The sequence below is a fragment of the Lonchura striata genome, chromosome 4, assembly GCF_050655825.1.
Source record: "Lonchura striata isolate lonStrDom1 chromosome 4, ASM5065582v1, whole genome shotgun sequence".
Lineage (NCBI taxonomy): Eukaryota > Metazoa > Chordata > Aves > Passeriformes > Estrildidae > Lonchura > Lonchura striata.
In genome coordinates, this window is record NC_140706.1 from 22,269,757 (window position 1) to 22,287,436 (window position 17,680).

At 36.2% G+C, this 17,680-nt stretch overlaps 1 protein-coding gene across 4 annotated transcripts in view; it reads left to right on the forward strand.

Annotated features, from left to right (window-relative positions):
• The window catches only part of NWD2 (NACHT and WD repeat domain containing 2), a 51,636-nt gene that overhangs the window by 19,791 nt on the left and 14,165 nt on the right, over positions 1-17,680 (forward strand). For 2 of the 4 annotated variants that reach the window (XM_021533148.3, XM_085578569.1), the window contains exons 2-3: positions 1,283-1,371; positions 6,339-6,455. In XM_021533148.3, the coding sequence (XP_021388823.1) occupies positions 1,283-1,371; positions 6,339-6,455 (206 nt within the window). Of the gene's footprint in view, positions 1-1,282; positions 1,372-3,244; positions 6,460-17,680 lie in introns of those variants that run through there. The other 2 variants (XM_021533149.3, XM_021533150.3) reach the window with 2 other exon arrangements.

Below are 17,680 nucleotides of genomic sequence, written 5' to 3' on the forward strand. Positions count from 1 at the left end.
TAAAACATTAAAGCATAAATGCGTTGTATTACATTATTTCACTTAGAGGGGATGTTTTCTGAAAGCATCTCTGATTTTTTCCCACATCAAAAGTTTATGAAGGAAGAACTGTGGTAATTCAAATAAATTGAATTAAACCTGACTGTACTTTTGAGCCTTTTGGTATAGACTTTTTTATCTTGATGAAGATTTCAGGAGAAATAATTCTCTGGATGTTTCTGGCTAGCTTTCTATTCATGAAAATAAGTGGTAATTATACCACACATTTGTGTAATATTTCATAGATACACTTAAATAGTGAGAAGGACATTATTCGTTTGGTGTAATAAATTAAATTACAAGTTTTATACTTTCCTATATCTTTTAGATAAAAACATAAGTCAGTGACATGATTCTATGAACAGACATCTGACTCAGGTATATCAGCTGTGGCTCTGATTGTGGCTCTAAAGCATTGTTAGATTTCCATATATGTCTATTGTTTGCAACAATATGGGAAACATCAAATCGGTTGTAATCTGTTGTTTTGTTCCAGGGCAGTTACACAAATAATGCGTTACCTGGAGTAGATGCTCTCCATCATTTATAAGTTAATACTTCATTTTTCATCACATTGCACTCAGAGCTAGGGTTTTACAGCAGTTTTGTTCTATTTTTGGAAATAACTTAGTATCTTTGTGTGGTCTCAACTCAGTTACAATGTAGCAAAATCCATCACATAACGTAGTCTTGTGAAAGACAATAAAATTTATTACTGCTAACCAAATTTACTTCATATTTGACTGTAAGTTGTATGTTTTATATAAATGTGCTGAGATTAACTTGGACATACTGAACTTAATAATAATTTTGGTGTCATTGCCATTGACAATTCATTATCAAACTATGTCATTTTGCATGGTAAAAATTACATTATATCAGAACTGGGTCTTTGGAAAGCTTTTGGAAACTAAATAGAAGTCAAAACGATAAAGAAATTCTGACTGCTGAATTACAAAATGAATTCAGCTCAGCTGAATTTTAATATGCTGCAACATTAAAATGCATATGAAACATAATTTTGACACATACAAACACATTTATGTGATTGTACATATATTTACGCATGCTAATACTTACATGTGTTTGTACAACATACAGTTTGGGGATTAGATCCCAGCACTTGATTTTCATTAGCACTCTGTGTGGGTTAAGGGTTCATTTTTAAGTGAAAAATCTGCATCCCTTACTAAAAGAAGAGTTTATATAAATATTGTTAATAGCATGTTTTTCCACAACACAGATACAATAGCAGAAAGGAGAGCCCTAAGAGAACATGTGTATCCTAAGCTGAGAGAATTCTGCAGAGAAAACTATGGCCTGGAATTTCAGGTAGGTTTTGTTGTCTTTAGTCCTGTATTTCTTTATCTTGAACTTAACTCTGTTTAGAACAGATAACATTTTTAAATATCATTGTTGAAATAGAAAATTACAAAAACTTTGTTTCACAGAATCACACACAAAATTGTTGAGGTTGGAAGGGACCACTGAAGGTCATCTAGTCCGTTCCCCCTGCTAAAGCAGGTTCACCTGGAGCAAGTTGTAAGGGTTGCATGCAAACAGGTTTTGAGTATCTCCAGAGAAGAGGACTCCACACCCTCTCTGGCCAGTCTGTCCCTGTGCACTGTCACCCCCACAGTAAAGAAGTTCTTCCTCATATTTAGGTGGAACTTGCTGTGCACCAGTTTCTGCCCATTGCCTCTTGTCCTATTGCTTGACACTACCAAGAAGGGCCTGGTTACTTCCTCTTGACATCCACCTTTAGGTTATTTGTGTGCTTGGATAAAATCCCCTCTCATTTATATCTTCTCCAGGCTAAACAGGCCTAGCTCTGTCAGTTTTTGATGTTCTTAAATTATATTACAAGCAGATTTGAGGTAAATTCTGCATAAATGAAAAAGCACCACCTCTGTTTTAGATAATCAGAGTATATAAGAAGAAATAATGTTACATCTGCATTACTGTGCTGTTTATAGAAAACATATTTAAGTTATACTGTAATGTGAAAAATAATTTAAGCAGGTGAATGCCAAAACTGATTACCAAAATGAATTGAAAATGGTGCCTTTTTACTGTGATTATATACTATGGAATTTGCTTTCTTTAATGTCAACCATAGCATTCCTATTGCTTCAGTAAGTATGTTTTCCTCTCTTTCTATGAGAGACATAGACTCATACACATCTTTGGCAAGAACCAGTTGGTAATAAAAAGAGTTGTATTTGATTTAAAACAGGTGTGTTTGGCATCACTGTTAAAAGTCACCGGTACTTTAAATCAGGTATTTCCTAATTCACAGTCCCTTATATGTCAGCAGGCCTGGAACCATTTCTCTGCTAAGAGAAACAAATACAGCTTGTGATGTTGTAAAAATGTTCAGTTTTCCAAAAATTCTGGCTCTGCATCCACAAGTTTTCCTTGCATACTTAGTGACCCCAAAAATTAATCTCTCCAGAGTGTAGCTTGGAAACAGGAGTGTAGCTTGGAAACAGCTAATGCCTTTTATGCAACATCCTGTTCCTCCCAGTGTATTATTCTTGATGCACATGCAGCTGGTTTTTAATCAAAATAACAAGTTCTTAAATTATGATATTTGGTTTTAATTCCCTTAGTCACAGTGGAGTTGCTGAATCTGCATGGTGGTAAATTCCAGTGATTTTGATTATGGCTATAAAAGAATTTCATCTGAAGGTCCTAGCTCATCAGCTGATTGGGAAGTCCCAGCTGCAGCAGTACATGAAAAGAATAGCAAAAGATATTTAAATAATATTTTTCTTGTATTAATACCATGTGATATTCATCAAAAATATCAACCCCTTTTTTCTGTTCTCTTTGTGGAGACTTCTTGATGAAGGAAATGTCTCTTCCAAGTAGATCATAATCCATTTAATTCTTTGTGAAAGGACACATATCTTTCTTAAGACAGATTGTAATGTAATCTCTAGGGGAGGAACAGTTAACTTTAGTTTATATTCATGGAGGCAAATTATTTTATTATATAGTTTCAACACCAGCATCTTTATGTGATATGAGGTCTGAAAGACAGCTCTACTGGCACAGTTCAGAAAACTGCCAGAAAGCAATTGCATTTCTGGGGAAGCAAGTAGGAAGATATACAAAAATAACCAAGGAAAAGTACCAAAGCCTTCTGAAAGAGACTCTGAGGTAGACTTTAGTAAGACCTTTCTTTTTTTTTCTTATTCCAATCCTGATACACTAAATTTCTGCAAAATCAAGACTACAGTTTCTAGTGCAGTCTTAAAGTATTACATAATTTTCAGATACAGGGGTAAATTTATATTTCTCTGTACAGAGCAGAGCACATAACTTTTCATCCTGATATGTAATCTTCTACTCACCAAACAATGAGCACGTAGCTACCACAAATGCACTGTTCAGGACACCGTTTACCTATTAAATCATGACCCAATTGAAAAGCATTTGAGTGCATGCATTACTGCAAGCTTCACTGAGTCACCTGGCAGCACTCAAAACTGTTTCAGGTGTTGCAAAGCATGAGATCTGTCACTGGCCTGGTGGGAGCTGTTACGGAGCATAATCACCATATGAATGGAAGCAGAACTGACTATCTTCAATTACACTATGGATTCATTAGCTTGATGGCCTTTTTTTTCATTGTATCAGAAACTATGTCAGAAAAAGAAGCACTTACTGGCTAAGAAGGCAAGTAAGCTGAGTGAAAGACTTCAAGAGCTTATGGTGGTTTTGACCTGAAATACAGTACTTTTACAGGAGAGGGTGGAGAGGTTAAAGGAAGTAGCTGTAATTGAAAATCTGGGGAGGCTAACCAAACATAGCTAATTAGCAACATACACTTCTTCAAAACAATTAACTGTTTCAAATAATTTTCAAGAGGATACATATGGTAGAAAGGAAAATAGAGTTTTACATTAATGGAATTTTTAGTTCCTTTTTTAAGCTCTTGAAAGTGATAAAAAAATGTCTCCAAAGCAAAATCTGTGAAACTGTAGGATTGGTAGGACAAAAGCTAAAGTAAGCAAAAGGAAACACTGAATAATGAATGAAAAGTCTCTTGTTAGGTGTCCAGTGTGGAATTGAACTAGAGCAGTGTCAGTCCACTGTGGGTAAGGAACTCTTGCAGAGGGCACAAGTTGTCATATGACCTTGGCAGCCTTGCTGAAAGTTTGAGTGAGTGTCACACAATTTTTCCAAGTAGAAGTAAACACATGCTTCAATATCAGATATAATTGTCCCTTTGTTCCATATCTTTAATTTTGTGAATCCTATTTATTTTAGTTAGCATAATGATCAATTGATGAGACCTTACTTTGAAATTTTTGTTGTCTTCAGGGGCTTGTTTGGTAAAATATTTGTTTTTGCAGGACCAAATTGTATCATGTTAAGATACCATGCACCAAAACACCAAAACTATTTTATGTTACCCCATAAAATAACAAACAGTCACAGAGCCCCTGTAATTATCTGGTACTCCAGGGAGTTTCTTCTTCTCATTTTCAGAATTAATGTGATTTCTGAACAGTTAATTAAAATAGAAATTGCTTTCACATTTCAGAAGAACCTCAGCAGCACAATAAATTCATTCAACAAGTAATTAAAACATTTTTTACTGTATGCTAAGAATGGTATCTGAAGGATTTTATAATGAGAATATTTAAGTTTTATCATACATCATGCAAGTAATCAGACAGATGAATACAATGTGAAGTTTGATAATAAAGTTGTACTAATAAATAACAGAAAGTAGAGAGGAAGAAGGGAACACTTTTTTCCTAACGAGACTGAAAAGAAAGGACGGAAAAGAAATCTGTGCAAGTAAGGGAAATAGGAAGGTTATTTGAAATTCAGTTTTGTAGAGCAGGAAATGCATGTTCCTGCAAAATTTTTCAACAGTTTCTGTAAAAAGTAAAGATATTGAGTGTGTTTTCTTGGCAGTGTTTCTAAGCTACACTTAGGCTGCCAAGAAAATACACTAAGTATCTTTATTTACACTCAATGCATTCCATACCTGGGTTTTTCCACTCATCATGAGTCACACAGGACACCACCTGTCATGTTTAGTAACAATGTGCCTGCTGCAGCAAACGCTGATATGCATCACAAATTTTTAAGGCAGAAGTTATCAATGAAACTATTGGTAGTGCAATTATACATTGGCATAAATAGCTCTAGGATTTGGTCTTGAATCTTGGTATTGGTAGGATAAATTTCCCAAGAAGATTAACCAGGTGTAAACTGCTGAAATTTTGTTTCACATCAACTCATTATTAGTTCTAATATTAAATCTTCAGGCTGATTTTATAATCTGTTTGGACAACAGCTAATTTTATGATTCTGTTTCTTGCAGAGTGGTTCCAAAGAACAAGGAATATTAAAATAAACTGTAATTTTGTAATATAGTCATGTATTAACATATTTTGATTTTTTTTTTACCTATCCACTTAAGACTTTTTTTTGTTAAAGTTACGTACAAGATGTTAAGAATCAGTAGTAAATGAGAGAGTACCATGCCTGTACCATGAGTATTGTTCCAAAAGTAATTCATACATATGATCACTGTCTTTTTAAATTTGATTTCCCACTGTAAGAATTCAGCCCTTTAATTAAAATGAAATCACGGGTCATCACTTAATTTGTTCAAATAAGTACCACATGAATTGTTTCTTCTAGGAGCTTGTTTATAACTAATTAATGTCATAAAACTGAGTCTGTAGCTAAATATGAAAGCCTGGACAGCAAGCTCTCTGCCACTGCATATCTCTACAATCTCTGCTTCCAAAGTACAAAGATCAGCTAACAAAGGAAGTATGATAATGTAAAACCATTGCTATTCTTTCTTTTGAGCCATGTGCACAGGATGAGTTTATATCCTGTGGATACAAGTGACACAGGATGTCAAGTCGTTGTCTTGACTGTGATCCACAGTGAGATTCCCATTAATTTTCATGGAGCCGGGATTTTTTTCAATTCTTTTGTCATCATTCTTACCTACCCATTATATGCAATCTAGTAGCAGATAAAAGACTGCATCAAATCAAGATCTTGTCATGCTAATCTCTATATGACTATGAAATGAGAGACTGTCCCAGGAGGGACTATCTGGAAGGCAAAATAAGAGGCTGGAATTCTCATTTGTATGAGGAAACCCTGTCAGTCTGTGTAAGGACTGGATGTAGAATTCATTGCTTTTTAGTGCACTGAAGAGCAAAGCTTAGTGCACAGGATGTTGGCAAAGCTCATTTTCAATTTGATTGATAGAAAGAGCATACGATGAGTGACTGTTGCGTACTGTTTTCCAGGTCATAGACTTATACTGGGGTGTTGAAGCAGATGAATGGGACAGTCCTGAGCTGCAGAAGACTCGCATGAAGCTGCTTGAAGATTGCTTGAAAAGTTCTGCAGGTCCATGTTTTGTTGTGGGTATAAAAATGTTTTACTTTACAAGAAAAATATAATGTTATCTATCCTAACCTGCATGATTTAGTAACAAATATGTGATTTTCTTCTTTCTAAAATACTTTATGCTCATTGCTGTGCATTTGCTATGCAAATATTTCCTTAGGCAGCTCTGTAGATTAATAAGGATTACTCAGTGGAGAGAAAAGAAGGATCTTTAGTGATCAGTCCTCATAGCAAGATGGGTATGACTGTACTACTATCACAACAGAATTATTGACAACTTGTTTAAGGAGTCCACAGTTAATTAATTCTTGTACTTCTCACACATACATGCATTATCAGCTGGCCTAGAAAAACTTTTAAAAAAAAGCAGCAGCAAAGAGCTATCTGCTCTAATCAACATTTGCTTTTTAGTGTCATAAACCCAGGACAATTTAGTATGCCAGGCATTAGAGAGTGATAAGACTGGAGGTCAGTAACAACCTGAGGAGGCTCTGAGCCTGTGATACCACAGAATTACTATGTTGGAAGAGACCTTTAAGATCATTGAGTCCAACCCAGCCCTAACACCTCAACTAAACCATGGCACTGAGTGCCACATCCAGTCTGTTTAAACACATCCAGGGATGGTGATGCCACCACTTCCCTGGGCAGACAATTCCAGTACTTTATCACCCTTTCTGTAAAAAACTTTTTCCTGATATCCAACTTATATTTCCCTTGATGCAGCATGAGACTCTGTCCTCTGATTCTGTCAGTTGTTGCCTGGAGAAAGAGACCAACCCCCACCTGATTACAGCCACCTTTCAGGGAGTTGTAGAGAGTGATAAGGTCACCTCTGATATACTGATGTGCAGCTGATTGTTCTCTCCATGGTCACTTGCTAGACTTCAATGCAAAACAATCCAGACCTTCACTATCCCAAATTTTCTTCTCTATAATATATTTGCCAAAAAAATACTTTACAAAAGATACAAAGTTTTTCTCCTTTGTAACTAAATGTAGCTAAGTCAACTTAAATTTTTAGTCTTGTCATAATAAGACGGAGAAAAAACTGCAAGTCTTTGAATATATTGTAAGTGAAGAATGTTAAAGATTTTGTGAACTGAAACCACAGAATCCGGTGGGATGGAAGGGATACAGAACACTGCCTGCTGTGAAGGCTGGAGGACCTGCCTCTGCATGCCAAAGATCATACAAGGAACATGTGTCATTCTGTACTTCTAGCACACCCTTACAACCATTATATATACAACCAATATAATAGTGCCTATTATATTGTCATCTCTCTGGCTCTTATTCATTCACCTGTTTGCTTCACTTCCTTATTTAGCTTTGGAGCCCCAGAGAACAAAGGTTTTACCATAAGAACCCAGCATCTGGAGTACAGAGTGTGGCTGGGTTTGATGCTGTCATGACACTGTTTTTCACAAGCACACACTGGCCCAGATCTCTAGAGAGTTTCGGTAGCTTTCATCTTGTGTGACTATATTTAGTTTTCTGGGTTTATTTTTCTACTTTCTATCTTCCCTTTGATGAAAAAATCAGAGTTGGAACAGAAAGGCATGGAGCTTTTCATGTAGCAACACCCAGTGTCCTTAGACATGGATTTGTAAAATCTCTGATAGTGAAGGAAACCTTGTCACGTACTATTGCTGCATATTTTAGCAGTTCAGAGTCTTGAAGCTTTTAAGAACTGCCTGCCTGATATTGTTACTAAAGAAATCCAGCTGAGTCAGAATTTTTAAAAGAATTAAACAGTTAGCAAAGAGGTTGCAGTGAGCCAGTGACTTCAATATTTATTTCAGGTTTTCCAAATATGGGCCAAAGTAGCAACTCTCCCAGTGACTAGACTAGCAAGACCACAGAAATATGTTTATGCACATTTATTTTTCATTCTGCTGTACCAAAGTGAGATGGGGTTTATTTCATTTACAACAAAAATTGAAGATGATTCTACTCCAACAAGCATAATTATTTTTAATTTATAGTAACATAATGAAAAATTGACTTTGGCACTGCAGGCTTTGGGCAATTTGCTGTTTCTTGAGAAAGTTCTATAAAATGTGCCACTTCTTTTCCGCTAGTGAGGGTTTTTTGTGGTTTTTGAAGCTTTTTTTGTTGGTTTGGGTTTTGGTTTTTTGTAGTTATCAATTACCACTTTTTGAATTGAGACACAGATCTGGTATTAAATGGAACTATTTAGAATTAGCTACTCGATATATACTGATTTTAGAAAGTTTTTATGGGAATTTTTGCCTGCATTGTAATATTGAATGGTGAGAAAATGAAATTGAGTTGTTGAATTAGTACAGTGAATAAATTGGAAGTCCCAAGCTTTTCTTCAAATATGAAACAACATACTCAAAATTAACACATAATCATAATCACAATGAGGGGACAGTTCTGGAAAAAATGCAAAATTAATTTCCTGTGAACACTGATTTGGGAATGTATAGTTCTTCTCTTAACTACTGCCTGACCTCTATTAATACTTGATTCAGGTAAGGGAGAGGGAAGTTGTTTGGACATTGGTTAGGCTGGGGTTATTTGTTAGTTATGGTTTTTGTTTGGTTTTTTTTTCCTGCTGTTTAAAATCAGCGCCTATTATATTATAATTTAAATCATTTAAATACTCATAGCTTTACTGTAGGTAAATACATACCATGCTATTTTTGATCTACAGAATAATTTATAAAGACTCATTTATGAGGGAAAAATAGTTTTCATACAAATTTTATGCAGATATCTTGTCTTTGGAATCTACATGGGAAGACTGAAATGCAGTATATTTATTAAATTGTGAACTGCTTATACTCTACATTGCACAACAATACCAAGGAAAGAATGGATTTAGTGCATCACTGGAATCTTTACATTTACCTGCATCTTGCAAATTATAACACATAGGTGTTCTTCACTGCTATCCTTGCATGACTATGTCCTGAAAGATTGCAAAGTGAAAAAGAGAAATGGAAATTAAATGTCAGTCTGTTACCTGTAAAGGTTGGCTCAGTTAATGCCTGGGATTGTACAAACCTTAAAGGTTATCTCCAAGTATCATTTAAAACATCTGGGCCAAAGAATATTAAAAATATTCTTAACCTACTGTGAACAGCAACTGGAATTTACATTAGCCCTCTCAAATTACCAGCAGCTTGCTCTTAATCTGAACCTATTAATGGTATCCATAACCAGTTCTCTTCCTTGTCTGCTGATGGACAACAGATGACCACTTAGAGATATGAGAACCACCAAACATTTTGAATTGGGTGTCACTTTGTCCTCAATAGTTGTCACATTTAAATAAATGTAACCGGAGCTCTTGCATCATGCCTTGTGTATTCACTGGTCTGCTGAGGTACGCACAGAGTATTTCTGAAGCTCCTCTTTCCACACACCTACTGGGAATGTATAAAAGCTCTTGTCTGCACTTTCAGTCCAGGGCAAGGGCAGGAGGAAGCCACTGGCGGGCCTGAATTCAGGCGCAACACATGAATCCCTTCCTGAACAGTTCCTAGGGAAGCATAACATTCTTTCAGCTTCCACAGACCTAAAGATCCTAGCAATATAAATTTGGAATTCCAGTAGGATTTTAAAAGAATATTAGCAATTTACAATATTTGATGTGTCCTTTAATCACACTGAAATTGAAGAGGAAGTATGGTATGAAATTATGGAGTGGAATGTTTCTACTGTTTGTGTCTTTGTGTTCTTCAGTATAATGCATGCTTTAATTGTTCCATGAAGTATATTGCTGCAGTCTCTCTGCTTAGTACAAATGGTTGGTAATTAATTTTGAGTGCATTCCAGCTCAGAGAAAATTCCAAATTACATTACTCCTGCTCTGCTGGATCCCTTCAACTCCAGTTTCAGTTCTGATGTTACTTTAAGGTTTATTCCTAATGTGAAAACTAAATACACACAGGGGTCTGGAATGCCTGAGTTATATTTTGCTTTTTCTTTCCTGGGAAAATCACCACATGCTTTAAATTAGGGAGGCAAAAGTAAGTCAAATGTGTCTATACTAAAACATCCAGTTCAGGGGGAACGCTAACTACCCAGTGCTTTTGGGGAATTCAACAGAAGTTATCAGTGCTTGGGCATTTCATATTTAATTTTCCCCAGGGACGCAGCTCTATTTATTTTTATATATTTGTTTTTAAGAGGATGAAGTGAAATACATGGAGCCAGACATAGCAGAACAGTCCACATCTTCCAGTAAAGTAAATTCCAAGAAAGAAATACCAAATTATTACTTTTCTTCTCATTCTGCATCTGATTTAAAAGCTATCCAAATAAAAACTCCTTCTAATATGAGTGGATTTGGGGTCATATCAGGAATGGCTCCATAGGACTTCTTGGCATTGATCTGGAGTAATATCTGATTAATATCTGCCGATATTAATCCTGTTTTAGATGGACTTGCCCAAGAGGAAAGATTCTTCTGTCAATATCAAAGCAGAGCTTTGTATATTTTGAAACCCTTCAAAACAGACAAAGTGATCAATTTTAAAGACAAAATATGCAATATTCCCCCCAGAAAACTTTGGTCTTCTTTCACAGCCTCCAGACTAAAAGGCAAAGGATGTCTATCCTTTTCCCTGTAGTTTGGCTCTGAACAACACATTTACATGGAAAGTGAAATCAAGCAAAGGGGATATTACATGATTAAGCTATTGTGCGTGAATTCCTTCATCTGCTTTAGGGATGGGAATATATTTTCCTGTGAATCATCTCTGATTCTCTAGATCTTAAATACTTGCCTGTTTCTTATACTTAGCCCATTGGAAACAGGTACAGGATTGATCAGACAGCTTTTCCATGTAATACAGAAACTGCATGGGTTTTTATGTAGTCTAAAAATAACTCGCATTTCCAGTCAGAAGACTGTACTTATTTTCTGCTAAGCCACTGTACTTCTTTTTCTTGACATAAATACAATTTCTAGTGCTGCGTTCCAGAAAGGTTAAGTGTTATATTTAATATGAATGACCATATTAGCGAGAATAAGATTAACATGAAGTCATATTTCCATCATTCTATGTAATGTGTAGAGGAAGAAATAGGCTGCATGAGATTTATGCAATTTATTTTCTCATGACCCTCAAGAACTTTACCAAACCATCTTCTGAGGTAGTACTGTAATCAGTTAAATGTAATGGTCTGTCCTGCAAATGAATCTGTAGGTCAAAAATCCATCATTAGTTTTCTGCAAAAATGAGAGAGATGGAGGGGATTCTAAACCTTGCAATGCTATTTCTGTGTAAAGAAACTGCATAATTTACAATATTTGGCAGGCAGCTGCTAAGTTCAAAGAGAGATATTAATAGTGCTGCTAGCACCTAGCATAAATGCCTTCCCTTTTCTCATATATGGACATCCAGTTCTGAAATTCTTTGGTTCTCCAACAACAGACTCAGAAAATACAAAAAAATAACTAGTTCACTTTTCAGTCTGATTAGTGTTAAATCCAGCTAGCAGTAGCAGTCTTTTTTTTTCTTTCTTTTTTATTTATTTATTTTTTTAATAATCAGCTTGTATAATTTCACAGGATCCCTCTTTCTTCAAGGTAAGACGCAAAGAAAAATACTAAGTAAAATAAGAAAAAGTATCAGTATTCTTCATAATGATACTGTTATGCATCCTTAACTTATTGCCTCTACTCTCTTAAAATATTCACATTCAGTGCAAGGTGCTTTTTTGGAGCTTGTGTCCTGTTAAAATGCAGTGTAATAAGCTTCTTTCATAACTGGAGAACGTCAGAGTAACTTTTAATTTTATTCCGCCTTCAAAAAATGAAGCATAGAACATTTGTGTAGAAAACTAAGGAGACTGAAATTATTGTGAGTAAATTACATATTCTTTTCTTGTTAGCTCTTTTGCATATTATAGAAATTTCTTTAATGCTTGAAACTGTTTTAAAACACTTTAGTATGCCAGTGCTACTGATGGCTGGAAACACAGTTCATCACCTGGCCACGTGCTTTGGCAGACTGTATCCTCTGCCTCTCAGTCAAACGATTCCATGGCACAGGTAAGACAGTGTTTTCATTCAGCTGAGTGGCATATATATATTTTTTGCTGTGTTTTTTTCATTTCCATGGACATCTGCTGCAGAATTTTTTAAACTTTTGGCTAATGATCTGACCTGTTACCTGCAGCCAGTACTTAACATTCAGTGTTTGTATGTTTACCATTAATTGGAAATCAAATAACCTACTATGTAAAAATTAGTGCTAGAAAAGTCATGAAGATATACCAATAGAAAGGCACTATTTCATTTTTAGCTTGATCTAAGCTCTTTGCCTCACCATTTAACACATAAATACCATCCCAAAATGGGAATGCAGAAACTAAGCTGCCTTTCTGATAAATTAAAGAAAGAGCATATTTCACAGAAAATAAAGATACGGTCTCTTCTTGCATACAAAGTATACCAAAGAGGGTGGTAAGAATGCAGAGGAGTGCCAGCTTTTGACCCCAGGGTTTGGTGTCCAGAAACCAGTGCCCTGTCCTCCCATCCTCCCAACTGACCACATTGATAGGCTCAGAGTATCTTCCTCCTTCCTGACTCCACGATACCTGGGTATCATGGCCTGGGTACTCAGGAAGGCACATTAAGCAGCAGTGGTAGGAGAAGCTTTTCCCCGTTAGCCACTCTTCACCTGTGAGATGCAAGACAGGGTTTCAAATCACAATTCTTTCTGACTTGGATGAGTGTTGTGATTATTTTACAAAGCAGGGAAGGTTACACCACCATGCTTTCCTCTAAAAGACAATATTGATCTCCTCGCTGTTTCCAACAAAGGTGCATTCCTCATTCTCTGTAAGAAGGGCAGTGATTTCCACAGAGAAGGTTATTGACTTCAGTCTAGGCTGTGTGCTACAGTCTTTTAGTAAACCTAACCCGTTTGATTTATTTTTCTACGCAGTTCCACTCTTGTCAAGAGTTGCAGGACCTGTCAGAGAATTGACAGAAATCTGGACTGCAGTAGGAATTACCTGCAAGGTCCTGAGCTTTATGTGAAAGGAAAGATACACACACCTGTCAAGAAATCTCCCATGCAATTTCAAAAGTAGAGCAAAATGAGAATAACACATTTGTTTGAAGGAGAATCAGAGTAAGTGAACACCTCACATCTTTAGGCAGAGGTAGGCAAAATCTCCAGTTCTTCCTCTATGCTGTCTTTATTCGCTGACCTCTTCCCTAATTATAACCTTTCTGACTGATTTTCTCCCCTGCATCTGTGCTCAGGCTGATCAAAGACCCAGCAATAATAAGCAATGAAGGAAAAGGCAACAAAATGAACTAATTTTATATTGCATGATCCTGCAGAAGACAAGGAGATTATGGAGGAAGACCATTGATACTTTCTCAGCCAGGAGAGAGTTCTGATGAAGCAAACTATATCAAGGAAGTAGGCCATGAATTTCTTCTGAGGAAGCATGTTCACTCTGTATGATAGACTGGTAGCTCCTACATACTATGTCCTGAGAAATTACTCATCCTTATTTCATCTCTACCACTAGGGAAAAGCTTTGAGATTTAAAAATACCACACTGTGGATGAAGTTCAGAGTTGATGGAATTGTCTCATTTATGGTCAGGTTTTGCTGCTGTCTTTAATTTTCTGAAAGACAGGTCAAGCATCAAGAAACTTCACCATCATTTTCTTCTTTTCTACACGTTTTATGTCAGGGACTGTACTCAAAGCAAAACACTTCAGCACTTGCACCTCATCCTTCCAGTCCCAACTGCAGTCAGTTTTCTTACAAGTAGTTCAAGAGTCCTTTTTGTTTTTCATGAAACTGAAACCAAGACCTCTCTCGAGTTTCTGAAACTCATGTAGTCCCCCCAGGGCACTCCTGCAGCACCTCCAGGGAAAAAGGGAAGACAGAAATTAGGGCATGGTTCTATGAAACAACATACTGCAATATTTCTCAAGCCAGGGAACATAAATATATGTCTGGGCAGGTGGAAAAACAATTCTCAGTACATTTGTGTGCCTTTATTATGCCTTCAGTTTCCTATTCGCTTCAGCAACTTCAATTAAAAATTGTATTTCTTGTGTTTTCTACAGTCAGCTGAAGTTCTAAATTAACTCTGTTTATTCACAGTTTCAACCTATAGAGAAAAAGCAAATGAAAATGTTTGATACTGCCTATGGTATTATTTTTCCCTGAAAAACTAAAAAGGACAAACAGTGTAAAATAACAGTTCCAACAATGCTGATACATAAATACACATCCTTTGCATATCAAAATAGAAATACTCAAAATAAAAGGCTTATTTTGCAATCATTATCCTCATTTCATGGATAGGCAGTCTGAGTCAGTGGCAAAACTATCAGCAACTTACAAGTTTCCATACTGAGATGTAGTAAAAGTAGAAAGAAGATTTAAGAGATCTGCAGCAGCTTTAATGTCCTGTCTGATAAGCTCTACTGCCTTACAGCTCTTGGCAGAGAAAAAAAATGTTTCTCTAAAAGACACTTTGACCTGTACATCCCAGAATATTGTAAAATGCAGGCAAACCCAGTGGGAAGAAATGATAATGTCCAACTCCAGTTCAGAAGGCTGAATGATTTCTTTATTATAACTATACTATAATACACTAATATACCATATAAAGGAAGATACTCAAACTACATACCTACATGTTCTAACTGCCATATCTAACTAACTCACAGCTGGTGCCCCTGTTCACGAGAGTCCAGACACAGGTGGATCTGATTGGCCATCAGGCTGGGCAATCACCCCAGGTAAAAATCTCCAAACACATTCCACATAGGAAAACAAGGAGCAGAAATATAAATTGTTTTCTCTTTCTGTCCTCTGTGCTGCTCTATGAAAAAATCCTGATAGAGAAAGAAATATGCTTGCCATACCAGAAAGCACGGGTTTTTTCATATTTTTAATTTCTAGTGGTAGCATTTTTGGGAGACTTAATACCAGTGCAACATAACTTTTCTCCTTTGATAGGCAAGAAAAGCCATCAAATGTATTTATTTATTTTAAGGACATTCTCCCTGTGTTTCTATCATGAGGTCTTTACACTGTATCTCATTGCAGCTAGAAGTACAATACAAAGGAGTAGAGGCAGTTATTTTAAGGACATCTCCTGGGCATCAGCTACTCCAGCTTCCTAAAACTTGGCTTAGTTTAAGCATAGTATTACAGCTTTCTTCACCTTGGTTTCAGTTTCTGGTACAACAGCTTGGAGTTTGCCCTAACAAGCAATTATTATGTATATTCCATTGAGATACATTGAAGTAAGTATACTTTTCTGACTTTAGATCTGATGATTCACTGTTGTTCAGCTATTAGTATTTCTGCTTTGCATTTGAATTAAGTTTGCTATTATTCCCTTAAGTTATAAAAAAAAAGAAAATAGAACATTCTTTTTTGATTGTTTTTTGTTAGAAAATTCTTGGTTTCAAGGACTGGCAAGCTAGGACCCAGCTAATCCTGTTATTTTAATTTTCTTTTTTTTCCCCAAAAATATGTCTGGCTGGACCTGCACATTTTATATCACATAAGTGATTTCTACAGGATACTGTTAGAACAGAGTTATCATATACTTGCAAGAAACCAGAAAAAGCTGTAGTTGTACTAAATTTCTTAGGATGGGATGTTAAATGGCCCTTAAAACTGGTATCCTGACCATTGTTTCAGATTTTCAAGATGTGGTTTACTGTATATTTGGTTATATCAGTTAAGCCCACATTTCTGCAGACAAGGAGGGTAAACACGCTGACATGTTACAATTCTTTGTGCCTTCCTTAACTTGAATGGCTTCCTAGGGAGGTTTGCTCATGCAAATGTGCTGTCTTACCACCTCCAAATTCAATATGAAAGACAAGACATAGAATGCAGCCAGCATGCATGTAAAAAGTAAGATTTGAAAACAATGGAGCATTTCTTGTAGTGATGCTGAAGTGATTCTGTCTCCATACATACAAATATAGCAACTGAAAGAAATTGAAGGGTATTGGAATCTGATTACAGTAAGTATGATTTTTAGAAAAAATATTTGGATTAAATCTGAGGTCTTTTAAGCCTGGTGCTAAATATAAATGCCAATATTTCACTTACTTTTTTTCTTTGTGTGTCTCTTTTGTCTAAAGAAGTATTGATCCACTACATAGTAGCATACATTTTATCAACTAACACATGTGTGAACGTCCCAGTAAGCAGTAGAGAAAAAAAAACTTACTCATCTGAGAAAAAATGGCTATTTGACTGAAAGGTATTGCTTTAAGGACAAAAAAAGATTTTATTTCATAAGAAAGAGATTTTACTACAAAAGGGAGGAAGCCTAGAAGCAAAGGCTGAGGGTGCAGGGAGTTAGGTCTCTAACCCCAAGATAAACAGAAGACAATGCATAGTAAGTGACCATAGGGGAGAGAGGAATCTAGAAGACTTCATAGCCCTTGTCAGCCATTCAAACTGTGGAAAGATAACATTCATGTTTCTGTTGCAGTTAATATTTAGTTGCTTATACAATGCTGTGAGATTGCTTGCACAGAAAGGAGCTGCAGTAGCAGGGCCTTTGACGTGTGACTGTGCCCCATCATTCATGCTCTGAGGCCTGATGAGTGGGGCTTACACTGGTGACCACAGACTTACCCTTCTTCCCCTTCAGGGGAGGTTTTGAAACTGGGCTTCTGTGCCATGAGTGTGCTTTGTTATTTCGTGCTTTGCTTCAGGTAGTTGCCCACAAGCTACACTACACAAAGATTTCTTTGCAAGGCCTCCTGCTGAGGCATGGCATGGTCCAGACTGCAATCCACAGCTCTCCTGGAAATGGTAGAAGGACACCTCTGGGACATCAGTAAGACCAGCCTTTCCCAACCCCTAACAACAGGTGAACTTAATATCCCACAGTGTTTTAAAAGCACGTAAATCCCTCTAGTTTTCAGCCCACAGTGTGAAACATTGAGCACCTGTTCAATAATGTGAGATACTCATTCTCCTAATGGAGCTGTTCTACTTTGAGTAAGTGATCTTAGTCTAAGCTTATATTAATTTTGCTCTTAAGTTGGCAAGTACCTGAAACCACTCCATAAGACATTACAAATCTGACTTCTCAAATGGCTTTTTTTGCAGATGTCAATATATAATTTCATAAAAAAATACTAATTAAACCAATCAGTAATTAATATAATTTGCTGTTATTTGACAGCTGTTTTTTATTAAAATTACCACCAAATACCTTAGCTAAAATTAAATATATATAA